Genomic DNA, 17,255 nt, shown 5'->3' with positions numbered 1-17,255 from the left:
ATATCTCCTGTGTATTAATAATAAACATTGAATTGGTAAATTAAAAAAAAAAGTTACTGGGGCTGTGTTAGGCTATGTTCACACAACGTTTTTTCAGCTCCGTTTAAAATGACATCCGTTATTTTGAAGCTAAAATAACGGATGTTATTTAGCAGCCTGGCCTCCCCTTAGTGTAATGACTGGTGTTTTTACATTATTCTAGTTTTGGTTACTAATTGGACTTTGGATGCGGCTTAATTGAAAAGTCCATTGAATTTAATAGTAAAAATGGAGAATGGTGAGAAAAGAAAAACTGTGTATGAACTACTAATAAAAAACGGCCGCTGTTTTGCAAAAGACGCCCAAAAATAATGATCATGTTCATTATTTTGACGTTTGCGGCAAAAACGTTCGTTATGCAATACATGGTGTGCATTGGAAGTTCGTCTTCCCATTGACTTCATTGCATTGCCATTGCAGTCAGTTAAATCGCAGTAAAAACAGCTGTTTTTTTTAAATATGAAAATCAGACGCCTTTTCAATAATTTTGATGGTGTGTGAACATAGCCTTTCACTCTGCTTGCCCTATGATTATCTTGAGGGGTTCCAACGGAGCCCAGTACTATACATATCATTGGATAGGCCGACAGGTTGCATCTATCATCCCTGTTATGATGTTCACTGGACAAAAGCAGTGGCCGTTTCTTGAGCTTTATCGGCCACTGCTTAGTAAGGTCAAATAAATCATTGTATCCCCAGGAGGAGAACCCGTCTTATGTCCATTGTTCATCAGAAGCACTGCACACTCCATTGTACTATACAAGGTTCAAATTGAATAGCAGTCCGCATAAACATTTTAAATGTACACCACATTCTTTAAAGTTTTATTTGTAATTATTAAAAGTTAGATTATATTACCACTGGGGAAAGAAGGTTGTTATGGGAGCTTACACCCTTGAGTAGTTTGTATATAGGAGTATGCAAGTGGGCACAGAGACTGAATAAGAGGAGATAAGCTGGCTAGCCCTGTGCTTTTGTCAAGCTGGGAAATGCCCATTGGGTGTAAAAGAGAAGTACTGGAAAGGACATGCCTTGTACATGCATTTGAAAGATTGACATGTATTCTGTAGTAGTAAAAACAATGGAAATATAAAAAAAAAAATTATGACAATGGATCACTGAAAAATAAACCATTTGAAGGATGCAAACCAGCATGGCTTTACTGCAGGCCAATCATGTCAGACTAATCTCATTGATTTCTTTGATTATGTCACAAAAGTGTTGGATGAAGCTGGCGCTTCAAAAAGTGTTGGATGAAGACGGGCTACAAAAATAGTCTGGGGGAAAGGAGGGACATGATTTGAAACCCTTAAATATGTTAAAGGACTAAATAAGGTTCAGGAGGGGAGTTTTATTTTTATTAAAAAAAAAAAAAACTAAACTCAAAAACAAGAGGACACAGTGAGAGGCTAGTTGGGGGAAAGATCAGAAAATATTTCTTTACTGAAAGGGTAGTAGATGCTTGGAACAAACTTCCAGCAGATGTGGTTGGTAAATCTACAGTAACTGAATGAAAACTGCCTGGGATAAACATATATCTATTCGAAGATAATAAGGAAGAAAAAAAAAATAAGGGCAAACTAGACAGACCAGGTGTCTTTTCTGCTAACAATCTTCTATGTCTCTATGACTATGAAGATTGAGAAGGTATACCCTAAATCCTTATGAGAAACCCTATCTAGCCATAGGCTTTTACCACCTCTAGTTTCCAGATGATAAATTTGCTTTATGACAGATTTTTGATCAAGCTGTAAGACATTCTAGCGACTATTGCTTTGGCGCCCCACCCTCATCTCTCTCACATGTTAAAGAAGCCAATTCATATCCTCTGAGCTGTTTTTCTCAGAAGTATCCCAAATAGCAGGGGTCAAAGCGTGTCCTTCTCAACTATGTTACCTGAATGATGGATGCCCTGGCCCTTAGAGGTGAAATTTGCTATGAAGTCATCCATCACATAATGTCAATAGGCCACTGAGTTGTATGCAATGTCATAGAGCTAGGTCTGGAGGAAAACATTGGTATTAAAGAGCAGATTGGGAAATCGGTGTGTGAAGCAGATCTGAGGAGAAGAGGCAGAGGGTCTGGATCACCCCAGCATGAGAGATGACAAGATGTCCCTTCAGCCCAGAGCAGCCCTTGTCTCTTCTGAACTGTAACTTTTTTCTCTTTCCCAGTAAATGTCTTGGCAGAAGTAATTTCATGCACAGCAGCAACAGAGACAGTAATTCTACACCTTCACAATCACATTAATATACCCCCCACAATGTATGGGTTAAACACACAGGATCACACAGAGGTCTGGGCTCAACATTTGTTTTCAGGTTGGATGAAGCTCAAAACACACGTATATTTAATAATACATTTTAATAAACCCAGCAAAGCTAATATATTGTATAATCTGATGACTGCAGAGTGTGCTGATAATAGAGCAGCCTCATATAACAAGCAATCCACCTGTGTGTGTGTGTGCACAACCTGATCAGGATGTCTCAAGCACTTAACAGAAGCATTCCTATTCACTGACAGCAAGCGGAGATCTCATGTACCAAGAATCTCTGACTTATCTGTAACCTTGACCTGTACAACCTTTCAGGGTCCTTGTCACATTTCATAATTCCCTATACAAGCTGCTGTTTAGCATTCATGGGCCAGAATTTATTTGGATACTATAGTAATCTTTGTAATTATAAAGCTAAAAGCTCTTTGCTCATTTTCTTCCCTAAAAGCTGACACAAAGGGTCATGGATATTAAATGAGAATATTTATTAGGCGCCCAAAGAACAGAATGACCACAGACGCTTTGATTTACCCCATCTGGAATAGATTTGCTGGCACTTGTTATAATTCTGGTGATCTATGACTTCATTGTAACTAATACTTATAGCTGTTTTGTGTCTTTGCTGCTACTTTAACACTATTATACAGTGCATTGAAGGGGATACTACAGTATATCTGCAGCTTCGTTCCAGGTACTGTACAGGTGACTGCTATCTTTTGCTCCCTGTTATCAGCCATTTCATTTCTACAATTAGAAAACTACCTGCACTGCATGATCAATACCTGTATGTTCTAATCTCCAGAGCTGAGAACCCAGAGACATTACATACGTATGACTGATATCAGCCACTTCTGCTCTTTTATAAGCAACCTAGGCACTGGACCTTTATGTGCTCTTTTAGACTCCTTTCACACAGAACATTTTGTAAAAAAAATTAATAAATAAATAAATACATGGAATACTGGAATAATGTACAAACACCAGTCATTGCAGGGGGAGGCCAGGCTGCTAAATGACGTCCATTATTTTAGAATCAAAATGACGTACGTCATTTAAAAACGGAGCTGATAAAACTTTGTGTGAACATAGACTTATACTGACCTGAATATTCACACCCCTGATTATTCTAACACTACAGCATAATACAATAGTTCATTATGTGATCTTATAGCTGCGCCTTTTTATCCCACAGATCTACATATAGCAGTATCTGGGGGCAGAACAAGCTGGGAGTTGTACTGCAGTCATAGGCTGCTTATCTAGGTGATATATTACGACACTCCCTGCGCTGTATGGGAACCGGGCTCCACACAGATACTGATCATAAAGGAACAGGATATAAGGGCTATTTAGAGATATGCATGTGCCCACCATTTTGGAGCCAGTTGGCCGTACATTTTATCTTTGGGCCATTAGTACTTCCCATTCATTTCAGGCATCTCCAGGTATTGTTTTTGTTATCAGCCCCTGGTATTTTTAGCATGCAGCCCCTCCAGGTATTTGCACCAGGGACTGTGCTGGTACTGGGTTAGTTTAATACAGATGGAGCAGTAACAGAAGCTCAATGCTGCCTCCTTCTGTTTAAGGAGTAATACTGCACCACAGATGCCTTGTCACATCTTTGCATGCTCCACCTGCATGCAACTTTGTTGCAGGAACAGAGAGTGCCCCGCAGACAATTCCTATTGATAGCCATAACATTTATGGCATTCTTTGCCAGTGTGGTGTTTATGTTCACTATAGAAAGTGCTGACTTTTCACTGCATATTGGCCTGTAAGAAACCTTGCGTTATGTTGTTCATGCGATGAGTCTTTGGACTTGCTGTTTACATAGGCTTCAATGAAAGCACATTGTACATATACAGTAATACACATACAGTGTTGTCTCATTCTGTATTGTTCATTGTAGTAGCTAAAGGTGGCGCCAAGAGAGAAGCTATAACTGAGTGGCCTGAAAACCATGAATGCTAAAAGTTGTGATATGGGCAGCCAGTGGGGAAGCATAGTGACTTCCCATGCTATATAGAGTGACCTTACTATACAATGCATTCTGTATACAGTACCATGGAATCTTATATGTTAAACTACAAAGTTGTTCCATCGTAATTTGAGGGGAAAAGTAGTGGTAGTTTTGCAATGAGACTTTGCGCTATGTTCTGCCAATGTCATTGCTATTTAACCAGTGTGAATATTTTACACTTACAATTACCACTTACAATTAGTTTTTTTTTAAAGTTATTCTTGTGTCCCCTTTTTTTGTGATAAATTTATCAAAGTGCAACACACCTTGTCAGAAACTGGAATGTACAGTGTCTGTTTAATAATAAAGTTGTCTGGTGGAGTCTACACTACCCCCTAAGTGGAGTGCCAAAAATTCTGCTAATTATTAAAAAGTTGCAAATATTTTCTTAAAAAATTAGTGGGCAACAGACATCGCTACATAAACTGTGACCACCATAGCTGGCAAACAAATGATTACCTAGGTGCAATGCAGGGCAGAAAATGTACCAACTCTTGACAAACCGGCTGAGTACAGGAAAACTTCACCAAAAGGATTGCAATAAAGTAAAAATAATAATAATTTGCAGCTTCCAGGTTCCCAAGGTAAGGGAGACAGTAATGTGGAGGCATCCTGGCAACACTTCTATTTGTTTATGGATAAAATGCATGCTGATAAATAGATTACTTTGTCCAGGCAGTGCTATAAATAACGCCATAATGAGTTTCCATAGTGAACCCATTATGTATCAACATAGGCTTTCTCAATGCTTCTTATATCCACCTTCTCGTACTATGAATGAAATTCTCCTGCATTGTACTAAAGAGTGATGCTGCCCTCTTCTGGCAGAAGATGGTAAAACTACAGTAGTACAGTGGTGCCTTGGATTATGAGCATAATTCGTTCCGGGGCCGTGCTTGTAATCCAAAAGGCACTCTTAAACCTAAGCAAATTTTCCCATAAGAAATCATTGAAGTGCAGACAGTTGGTTTCACACGTCAAAAACATTATTTGTTCTGAATAACATGTAAAACAAATTAAACAAACATTTAGAAACAGTTGAATATGTCATATTATAAGTTACTGTATAATATAGAAATCCGCATGTGGAGTATAATGTATAGTAAGGGGCATAAACCTGAAAAACAGCAGCAGTTTGTAGATACAGGATGGAACTGCAGACCCCCATAATGCAGTAGCGTAGTAGAACAGGCTAGAATAGAGAAGCAGGGCTGCTGTCAGAGGTCTGTGTGGTCACATGACAGCAATGGGGAAGGGGTGTGTGTTCAGCATGGACCTATCAGGAAGTGAGAATCACAGAGCTGTGCAGGAGGACAGTGATAGAAACTTTTCCATACAGCAGTTTGAATGGCTGAGTGTAAGTGCAGGCACATTATAGCAGCAGTGTGTATAGCAGAGTGTAAGTGCAGGCACATTATAGCAGGGATGGAGAGGATGGGACACAGAGACAGAGACTGCAGGGCGCATGAGTGGGCTTATACATGCATCTCTCTCTGTCTGAGGAGAGAGGGGTTACAGCTATGAAGAGATTACCTCCACAGTCCTGTCCCCTAATGCAAGCCCCAGCCTGAAGTGGATCTGCTATGATTTGGAAGGTGAAGGAGACTTCCTGGGTCAGAGAACAGTGCTGTAGACCCCGCTATGCAGACCATGCCCCATCTCTACTCTTCCTCCTACCCAGTACAGAGATTTTGAAAAACTGTGAGCTCCGCAATCTCTTACTTTGCCGCTATCCTGTGGATATCCTGTGCATAGGGGACATGTTCATTTTGCCTGGACAACCTCTTTAAGGTGTCTGGGATCTTGTCATCATGATGTGTGTTGGAAATCCATTTTCAGCGGGTGAGGAAAGGGTTGACACTGCTCTGCTTGCAGGGTAATGTTTCTGTCCTTGGACATGGCGATCTCCTGATTATGTTTCTCAGACTAGGGGGCTGCCAATAACATAAGAAGGGGGCGGCGGGGGACTGACAATATTGACTTTTTAAAAAAAATATATCAGATGTAGTTTCCATGCAGAAGAAAAGGTCTTCATGGAAAATGGATTGGCACTGACTGTGGTGCAGCTTATAGAATTCATCCTCACCCATACTTACTTTATATTTGGTGACAACAAATGAAATTCTTGATGGCCTTTACAGTTCTGTGAAATGAGGACCTGTGCAGCTTGTTCCTAGACCCCAGAGCGGCAGGCATCCACTGCCATGAAAATATGTACAAAAAGCACTGCCAGCACCAGCATAGACACACTTGTGCCCAAAGATAGACACACAGTCATTTACCATCCCCACACGGGCTCATGCCTGCTGTGGCTACTTATCAGTATTGCACATGGTACACACAGTAATGTGCGGACTCCAACATGTTGGTGCCAGGCAGCTGTGGTGCGGTGAGGGCATGTAGTTACCATGGAGATGCAAGGCTGGTCGGGACATAGCTGATAATACCCACACATCCACCAGCATGAGTCATACACTGAAACCAGAGGTGGGCAGGCTTGCTCTATCCCTTGTGAACTGCTCAGCCCACTCTCCCATCCATCAGAGCTCAGTACATTTAGTCTGGGTATATAGTCAGCATACATATATACATAATATATTGTTTAAGGCATTATATATTTGGGGATCTAGCTACAGATTTTTAATTGAAGCCCCTCTGTAACTTATATACATCTTAATTTGTATCTGTCACCGGAGACTTGTCAAATGTTCAGACCCAGTTTGTGTCCGTTTATTAATTTCTTAAATAAAGTCCATCATTTTGAGGTCAAAATGGCGTCTGCCATTTCGCAGCTTGGCCATCCATCATGGCGGCTTGGCCATTATTCTAGTTCAGTTGGACTGATTGCTCTTTGGCTGTGTCTTTAATTGAAAAATCCATTGAATTTAATAGTAAGGTCCCTATTACATACACAAAAATCTGACAGATTATTTGACAGATTTTTTTAAGCCAAAGCCAGGAATGGATTTGAAATCTGCCTTTCCTTTATGACCTGTTCACTGTTCAACCCCCTCCTGCCGCTGTACTGTAAATTAATGTAGCTGCAGCAATGCTAATTTACGATACAGGCTGACACAGGCACAGGAGCTGTGCCTGTGTAATCCGTGGCGGGTCCCAGCTGTCAGTGATAGCCGGGGACCCTCTGCAACTGTCAGCACCAGAGCCATGCTCTGGTGCTCACAGTTAACCCTATAGAGACTGCGGTCAGTACGACCGCAGCATGTATAGGGATTCAGACAGAGAATTCTTCGTCTACAGAGGGAGATGGTAACCATTGGGGCTCTGTGATGCAATTGCAGAGCCCCGAATGTAGCCATGCACACTAGAAGCCTTAAGTTCGCGGTGTCTTGGCTACAGAGGCCAATGCACGGCTGCTCTGCCCCCTCTCCTCTCTTTCCTGCTGCTGTTACTAGCTTCCAACAGCGGCAGGGCACAGAGGGGAAGGGGCATAAGCTGAGGTCCTAAAACAACCTGGGCATTGAGGCACCTATGACCCATGGTCTTGAAAGGGTTAAAGTCTATTCCTGCCTTTGGCTTCAAAAATCTGTCAGATATCTCTGTGTGTAATAGGGCCCTAATAACGGTGAAACGATGGTGCAAAAAAGAAAAACTCTGTGTGAATAATTAAAAATAATGTCAGTTGTTTGCAAAAGACGTCCGAAAATAACTCTCATGATCATCATTTCGGTAAATAACGTTGGTCATTTTATACACCGTGTTCATTAGGTGGCCGTGCATTGCATTGGGGTCAATTAAAATCCGTCAATAACAGACGTCTTTTTACATAGAGTGAACATAGCCCAACACTGTTCGTTAAAGTTAGGAGAAGTACTTGGCTAGGTTCTTTGCTCCATATCCCTTGTAGTGGGGCAAGTCTGGGAGTGAAGCACTTGTACAGGTGCTTTTCATCACTCTATCTAACAATCAAAGTGGGTCTGAAAACCCAGATCCCAACTGATAAAAACTTTTTAAATGTCTCTAGGCTATGTGGGCATCCTGGGTATATGACAGGCTATGGGTGGTATTACACGGGCCGATGGGGGCCCGATAATACCTGTAAACGAGCGCTGATCTGCTAGATCGGCGCACCTATACTGGGCCTATTACACGGCCCGATAATCGTTTAACAAGGGCTGCAGGGACATAGTTACCGATGTCCTTGCAGCCCTTGTTTAAACTGTATACATACCTATCCAGGCTGCAGGGCTCCTCTTCCTCTGTTCTTCTTTCCCGAGTCCTGCGCACTCAAGCTTCACAGCGGCTTGTCTCAGCTGACAGGCCGCTCAGCCAATCACTGGCCGCGGCGGTCCCGGCCTGTGATTGGCTGAGCGGCTTGTCAGCTGAGACAGCTGTGAAGCTGAAGCGCGCGGGACTCGGGGAGAAGCACAGAGGAAGAGGAGCCCTGCAGCCTGCATAGGTAATGTATTCCTCTTTTCATATCGTCAGCGTCTGCCGCGCACTGCTAGTACACGTAGCCAATTATAGGTGAGAACCTATATCAACGATCAGCCGATGACAACGATCATCGGCTGATCATTGTCTGATCATTGTCATGTAATGTGGCTTAACTATCTATTATCCACCATGTTACTGCTGTTCTCTTGCAGACTTGAGGGCCTTTGGATAACCCTCTATTGAACTCTATTATGTACATACTGTATATCACAAGTTAACTAAATGCTTGTCTTTATTTATACCTATCTATCTTTCTTTCCCCAGCGTCACTGTTCATCATTGCTATGCTCCTGGGAAGCCTCAATAGCTGCTGTAACCCCTGGATCTACATGCTGTTCACTGGTCACCTCTTCCATGACCTCCTGCAAAGCTTCCTGTGCTGTTCCGCTCGATACCTGAAGTCCAGGCAGCAGGGCAACGACCTGAGCGCCAGCAGGAAGAGCAACTCCTCAACCTTTGTGCTGAGCCGCAAGAGTTCAAGTCAAAAAAGTATCACACAGCCATCTACAGCGTGAACGCCCCCAATACACAGATACACTGTAGACCGAAGAGGTCCAGGTGTAAGATACTGGTCTAAAATCAGGACACTGCTGAGATCTGTAGATTATGCTGACTCCTGTGTAGGAAAGATACCTATGAAAGTCATGTGCATGAGGTGGTGATGGGCAGACATCCCGCCATTAGAAAGTCTTCTGAAAGCCTGGGACATCTTTTTGATTTCTTAATGGCAGTCACTAGGCTGATAACCCTGTCCCCTTCCCCTAATCTTCTAAATTGCACATTTTGTTGAATAATGCTGGTACATACCTGAGACAAGAGGTGGTGCAGGGACAAGTCCTGGCGGGTCACCAGGTCAAAAATTCTGGTTGTATGTAAATTGAGTCATTGTATATTTTTTTCTTATACTTTAACAACTTAAAATTTTGCACATTTAAAAGATGTCTGCTTTCTTTCCCAGAATGTGAATACAATGTGACAAGCACCCATCAGACGGGTGATCAAGACTTGGGCGGGTCGGGTTTTCAGTTTTTATGTTAGGTTGGGTTCACACTGCATTTTTGCGGTCCACTTAAATGGTTACTTTTAATGGTCAACCATGTTTTTGTGTGCGTTAAAAAACAAAACGCGTCCGTTACACTACAGATGTCTTAAGGGTTTAACCAGTATTGTAAGAAAGACAAAAAGTAGCTGCTTTTACCCTGAAACAATAGGCTGCGATCTGCTAAGAGGTTCACATTTCCTATTACATTTTGCACAAGTTTGGCTCTACAGACTAAAAAATACAAGCTATTTGTAGTGTAAATCATCGTCATTTCTCCTTCTAAGCCCCATCTTTTTTTAAGTGCCAAGATTGGCACAAAACCATCAGAAACAGTCATGCAAAAAATAGCAACTTTTGTACTAAAGAAAACCAATATATAAATCTTAATGAATTCCCACCAAAGTATTTAAGAAAGATACAAAACTTTTCATTGCAAAAGCTTTATTTACAAAAGCCTTGACAATCCTTGGTCATTTTTATGGAGATTAATCCAGCACTGTGTATGAATACAGCCAAAAGTGGAATTCCCCTTTAATTTTTATGTGACAGCAGGATCAATAGGAATATGATTTGCGTTATATATCACATAACATTTTATGGGCTTCTCCTCATTTACACGTCTGACGACTTTTGCTGGCCACAAGATTTATTACTGTGTATGAAATGTGTACAAATTATTAACATTTTTGTACAAAGACACATAACTCAAGAGCCTAAAGCACTACCATATTACCATATTCATTATAACAAGTGCAGGTTAGGTCTGCTGCCTACAGCATTGATGGAATAACAAATCTCATTTTACTTAAAGGGATCATTGCCCTGTTGCTGTGATATAACCATAGGCATTGTAGTGTCACCTTGTCATTGTGCACTCTTCTTTCACGCACTAACACGAAAACAAATCCTGTTTTTTCATAGAATATTCTTCTCTATATAAGTGAATGTATGTACATAAAATCTATAGCTGTGTATTTCATTTGAGTGCAGAGCTCGTGTTGGCGTTCCAGGTTTCTGGCATTGGAATATATGTCTGCTGTTAAAGGGGTTTTCTGGGAAAATTTCACAGACGGCTTAAGCTCTAGATAAGCCCCCAATATCTGATTAGGGGGATGCCAGCACCAGTTATGTCCGCAGATGTATAGAGTTGGAAGCCTTGGCTTTGTATATTGTGTAGTGGCTGCGCCTTTTTACCACATTGCAACTGCTGTTCACTTGAATGGGAGCTGAGTTGCAGTAAAACATCACAGCCACTACACAGTTTAGGGGTCGAGGCTTCTGGCTTCTGGCTTCATTCCATGTGTTCACTACTGGGTGCCACGGACAGGTGATTGGAGTGCCACATGTTGGGATCCCACTGGTCAGCTGTTGGTTTTTATATGCAGAGGACCCCTTTAACCTCTCCCTTTCTGGCATTTTAGCACTAAAAGCTCTTTAATGTCTATTAACTATGTTTGGGGCAGGGGCTGTGAACTTTGTTGAGTTTGAATTGACATGTCCACACCCTGGGGGTAGCCATTTTGAACCATTATTTCATATAGGGCTAATGGCAATGGTTACGCTGCTTGTAATATAGTGAAATATATTCTTGTCAGTATTTACTGTGCAAAATGGCAGCTTCTATTGCATTGAGAACTATTAAAAAAATGTCATGAATGGCTAACCAATAATTTCTTGGTCGACCAAAGAGATGAAAGTGGAAACGAGGTTTATGGTTCTTTAAAAATTGGAGCACCTTGTAGATAATATATTTTTTTTTATATAACCGAAACACTTTTGTCCTGTCATTTTACAGATCACTGACTTATTCTGAGAGTTTTATTTTCTGTCTTGTACATAAAAAATGAGATTTATTCAGATTTAAATTTAATAAAACTTTTTCTTTACCACCAGACGTTATAGTAGTCGTTATTTGTGTGTGGATTTCTTATGTGTGGTTATGTGTGGAATTCAGCTTTATTTACTTCAACACTATTGAGCTGTGAGACCACACCCGAATTGAGGAATAAAGTGGCAATATTTTTTTTAAGACTGGTTTCATACTGGCTAACCTTTTTGCAATAATGCAAAAAAAAAGTCATGGTGGTTTTTTTTTTTTTTTTTTAACCAAACGCCGCAGTGTTTTTTTCTCTTCTCTGTGGCAGTTTTTCCAATTTGCAGAATGGTGGTGCAAACTGTGATGTATCTCTCCTATAGAGTTCAATAGAATTTCTTTTGTTCATCTAAAAAATGACAAAGTAAAAAATTTGCCAGTTTTCCCCTTCACACATAGGCTGTTGGACTCTCAGGTATTACCCATTTGCCCAGTCTCAGTTTCTAGAAGAAACTTTGTTAGAATACTCTACCCATAGCAGAACGATGTTGTATCATTCATTATGTTGCTTTCATGTTACACGTATAGGCCTTATTTTATGGTGCGTTCACACCTACAGGATCTGCAGCTGATTTTCTGCAGCAGATTTCATTTAAATAACTGAACACAGCATCAAATCTGCTGCAGATCTGTAGGTGTGAACGCACCCTCAAACTGTAAAATCAATTTTCTTTGTAAACTCTGCAAAGGGGAAAAAAACCCAACTTTCAGAACTCATTGACTCATTGCCGCCAGACAGGAGGAACGCTGCCAGACAATTATAAGTATTCTTCAAATAAACCATTTTCTATTCTTCCGTTGCAGACTGAGCAAATTGTGGATATTGCAGTGACAGAAGAGAAGGTGTTAGGAAAAATATAATTACAAAGTTATTTGTGATTGATGGCAGTGCTGGAATGTACTGCTGCACCTCTAGCCAAAATTGTAAATCCCAGAACCGTACTTTTCTGGTGTCTGGTGTTACTACATGAAAACCAGTAGACTAGCTGCCCCTAAATAAGTTATATCATTTTTCATGGCTTTATGTTTTAATGTTTATGGTGTGGCTTGTAAATCTTAACACATTTTGCACCAACCAGACCCACAATTCATTTATAGCAGGCCACCATCTCAAATGGTGGTCACCCAACAAGAGGACAACAAGAGGTGCCAAAATCTACAAAATACTATAAGAGGGTGTGAGGAGCTACAAGAAGAGACATAACGTGGGATCTGGGAGGAATGACATGCTGAGTTGACTATTACCAGGCTGGAGTTGGATTTTAATATGTGTTTATGATGTTAAGTATAAATAGTTCATATATGAATATGAACTATTGTTCATATATACTAGTAGGAGAATTAAATGGAGAATGCTTGACATCAGCGAATCTTCATTGCTTTAGGCACATAATGAATTTTCATACTGTATATGTCTGGTTTATAAGCTATGAATGGGCTCCGGGGAAACCAGCTCCCCCAGGATGTGAGGATTTGCTGCTCATCACTGACACTTCTTTACACATTGCTTTTATTTTTTGGATCATATGGAGATAGATAATATGATACTGATGCTGAATGGAAAAACCCCTATACATACATCTCAAATTAGTTACTATATTATCACCTGTGTATGACAGGGGGACAAGAAGTGGCCTTGACCTCTGCCAATCAGTTTTAAATGACAAAAGTGCATTGTGTTATTTTACCAATTTTGTGTCTTTGAGGTCTTTTCATTTTGTGGAACAAAAATAAAAAATGTTCAATTTTATAGCATAAAAATGAATAACACACATTAAGGCTATGTTCAGACCGGCCGGTTCACGGAACAGCCAGTCTCAGAAAAGATCATCCCGGCCGGTACTGCAGATGAGCTTTAGCGCTGCTGAGTTCTGATGCGGGCGCATCCTTGCGTGCCTGCATCAAAACTCTCCACTGCACACAATGCACTTATAGGGACATATAGAAGACATGGGGACCCAAAACGAACACAGAATATAACTAGCTTTGTTTGTCCTTTGCTGTAACCTTCATTCTTCATACTTTGAGAAACTGCAATAACTTGCTGCCGGCAATCATTTCCCATTATTGAAAGGACTGAATTTCTCTTGCACTGCCCTTTGCTCTACTTTCTGGCTCTGTTAGCATCAACGTGTTATTTTATATTACACAAGAAATAACATTCTGTGGATTTAATTACACAAGAGATGGAGATTTGTAATGAGGGAAAGGGTGATTTAAAGGAACGCTCAACCTAAAGTTAGCCTGAGCTAGCTGATAACAGGATACAACATGGTGCACAGAAAATGGAGAATCATGTTCTGTCTCTTTAAACCCCTTTCTGTGGGCCTAGTCTGAGGGGCTTGTTATGAATTGTATCAGCGGAAATTCCTGACTTCTAGTTTAGACTGCGGTTTTCTGATGTTTTTCTTCTGCTAATTATTGCGCAGTTTGTATCCCGTGTATAGCGATTTATTTGACACTTCTCCTGGTTACAGAAACAGAACCACTTCTCATGTGATGATATTTATAATAGAAACATAGAAGATTGTCGGCAGAAAAAGACCACTTGGTCCATCTAGTCTGCCCTTTTTGTATTTTCTTTCTTATTATCTTAGGATAGATATAGGTTTGTATAGCTACTGAACCCCCTGAACACACCATTTCTTTGCTATATAACTTATTCCTTAACCTTAGGGACGAAACATACATCCTTCTGTTTGTTGCCAAGTGGGAGTCGGTGTTGGGACTGGCCTTGCCAGCTGAGGACTGGACCACTGTCTTTCAGCTAGTGCATAAAACATCCCTATCGAGCTATGCTCAGGAGAAGAACTATAAGATTCTTTCCCAATTGTATTATTATCCGGACAGGTTGCACAGAATGTTCCCTGCGGTTGATGCTAGTTGCTGGCGTTGTGGGGTTGGGAGGGGTAGCATGGAACACATATGGTGGTCTTGCCAGGGAATAGGACCCTTTTAGAAGCTAGTTTTTGTCCTATATGACAAAGTTTGCTCTGTGACTACTTGACCCTTGATGGACCTAGCTCTTTTGTCTCTCCAGGGGGGTTCCCTGCAAAAATTTTAAAAGGGGCTGCTGTGACATTTTTTACATGCCGCTTGGCAGGCCATTCCCCGTAGATGGAAATCAACTGTACCTCCTTCCCTTGGGGATTTCTTAGATTGCCTTTTATCCATCAGACGGATGGAAGAATTATCAGCTACTGATGACCGCGAGAGGTCAATGTTCACTAAAACATGGTTTTCTTGGGACTCCTTCAGTAGCTCTGGAGATCTTGCTACATGGATATCCCACAAATCCTACAAAAACGGACAACACTATGTATTAATCCATGTAAACAACTTTATTATTCCAAAATTCATAAAATACATACTAGATAAACTGGTAAAAAGAGCCAATGGCTGCACACGCAAAAAACAACCACCCACAGGATAAAAAAGCTCAGCGCGAAACGTGCGTTGGAGGGGGACGTGCACACTTCCATACCACAGGTAACACCAGCAATATCTTATTTCACCTCCAGTTTGGCCACTATTGAGGAGTTGGGCATTATGCAATCACTGTTGTCACTTTATAGGCCTGGGGGTGTTGCAATGTGTCTCTTGGATAATAGTCCACTGGGTATCATTTAACTTAGACCCATTATTTACATCTTATATTATACTGCCTTCTCACTTATACATTTACTTATCCTGTGGGTGGTTGTTTTTTGCGTGTGCAGCCATTGGCTCTTTTTACCAGTTTATCTAGTATGTATTTTATGAATTTTGGAATAATAAAGTTGTTTACATGGATTAATACATAGTGTTGTCCGTTTTTGTAGGATTTGTAATGTTTCAGCCAGGGACAGGCTGGTATTGGTCACTATAGGAATTATTATTTTTTTTTTTACATGGATATCCCAGCAAAGCCCATAACCTAAATGATATTATCTAACCTTTTTTCTTATAGACTTTGCAGTGATATCTCCCAGGTAAAGCACTCCTCCCCCTGTCTTGTCACTTGCCCTTGTCCTTGTCTGATTACCTGATACCCTTGTGTGGTTTTGTCTTATTCCCCCTTTCCTACTCCTGCCCCCTTCTTTTTGGTTCCTGTTTCTATCTTGAGTTTTTCCTTCTTCTTCCCTCCGTTCTACCCCTTTCTCTTTCTACCCTTCTCCTCTCTACTTTCTCCTTTGTTCTTTTTCACTTTCATTTCTCACGGATCTTTATGGGACTTCCATCATTAATGTCTGATAATAGTTTATCTATTTGCTTATTTGGTTCAACTGACATACTATTAGAGTATTTTTGACTATCCTTTTATGCCAAATCATTTTTCTGTATCTTTTTCTTTATGACATGATAAGACTGTTCACTGTAGATGTGGATAACTTTTCTATTGTATGATGACTCTTGAGGTCTGTTGGATCATTCCGTGTTTTTTTCTTTAATAAAACTATATTTACAAAAAAAATTCATATCAATAAAAAACCTACAGTACAGGAGCTATGTACAGTATATAAAGCAGAATTTACAGTTCATTTACAGTGTTCATCTCTTGCATGTGTATGTATCTGTAAGCCCCCATCACCTGATGGAGACCAAAATAGCAGTGTTATTCCGTACTGCAGCATCCTCCTGTATACCATGAGGTATGCTGCTATTTAATGTCAAAGCTTATATATGCTCTGTGCTTTGTATTGCTACTGTGGTACCAGAACACCCCTAGCCCTTGCTTACAACTCAAAAGACATGTCAAAAGATTTAATTAAACTTTAGGTACACTTTATGACTAATGAGTGAAACTGTCTGCAAAGCTGCTGTATCTAATTTTAGAATGTGTGATACAATATGTTAGGCCATTATTACATTGGGTATAACACTGGGCGTTCTGCAGTACCGGTCGGATGATAAGTGTGCGCCCGCATCCCAATTCACCGCTGCAACATGCAAGTGTTGTGATTGGCAATGAAGGGGGGGAAGGGGCAGTTATATTATGGGGAAGAACATAGGGGGGGATTAGTACTATAGAGTAGAACATGGGAGGGGGGGATTAATACTGTGGGGCAGAACATGGGAGGGAGGATTATTACTATGGGGAAAAACATGGGAGGGAGGATTATTACTATGGGGCAGAACATGGGGGGGTTATTATTATGGGGACAGAGAACAGGGGGAATTATTACAATGGGGAAGAGCACAGGGGGATTATTACTATAGGGAGAGAGCAAAGGGGGGATTATTACTATGGGGACAGAGCACTGGGGGCATTATTACTATGGGAACAGAGCACAGGGGGGATTATTACTATAGGGACTGCACAGGGGGGATTATTACTATATGGAGTCAAAGCAGGGGGCATTATTACTATGTGGGGGGACAGCAGGAGGCATTATTACTATATGGGGGCACAGGAGGAGACATTATTACTATATGGAGGGCACAGGAGGAGGCATTATTACTATGGAGCACAACACTGGACATTATTACTATATGGAGGCACAGCAGGGCAAGGAACATTATTACTATATGAGGGTATGGCAGAGGACATTATTACTATATGGCGGCA

General features: G+C 40.8%; 1 protein-coding gene across 1 annotated transcript in view; it reads left to right on the top strand.

Annotated features, from left to right (window-relative positions):
* OXTR (oxytocin receptor) overlaps positions 1-9,875 on the top strand; it is a 53,986-nt gene extending 44,111 nt beyond the window's left edge. The window contains exon 2 of the mRNA XM_069966649.1: positions 9,057-9,875. Within this exon, the coding sequence (XP_069822750.1) occupies positions 9,057-9,307 (251 nt within the window). The 3' untranslated portion in view covers positions 9,308-9,875. The remainder of the gene's footprint in view (positions 1-9,056) is intronic.
* The last annotated feature ends 7,380 nt before the right edge of the window (positions 9,876-17,255 follow it).

This window comes from Dendropsophus ebraccatus, chromosome 4 (genome assembly GCF_027789765.1).
Source record: "Dendropsophus ebraccatus isolate aDenEbr1 chromosome 4, aDenEbr1.pat, whole genome shotgun sequence".
Taxonomy (NCBI): domain Eukaryota; kingdom Metazoa; phylum Chordata; class Amphibia; order Anura; family Hylidae; genus Dendropsophus; species Dendropsophus ebraccatus.
Note: the sequence above shows the minus strand (reverse complement) of the source record. Positions and strands in the feature narration are given on the sequence as shown.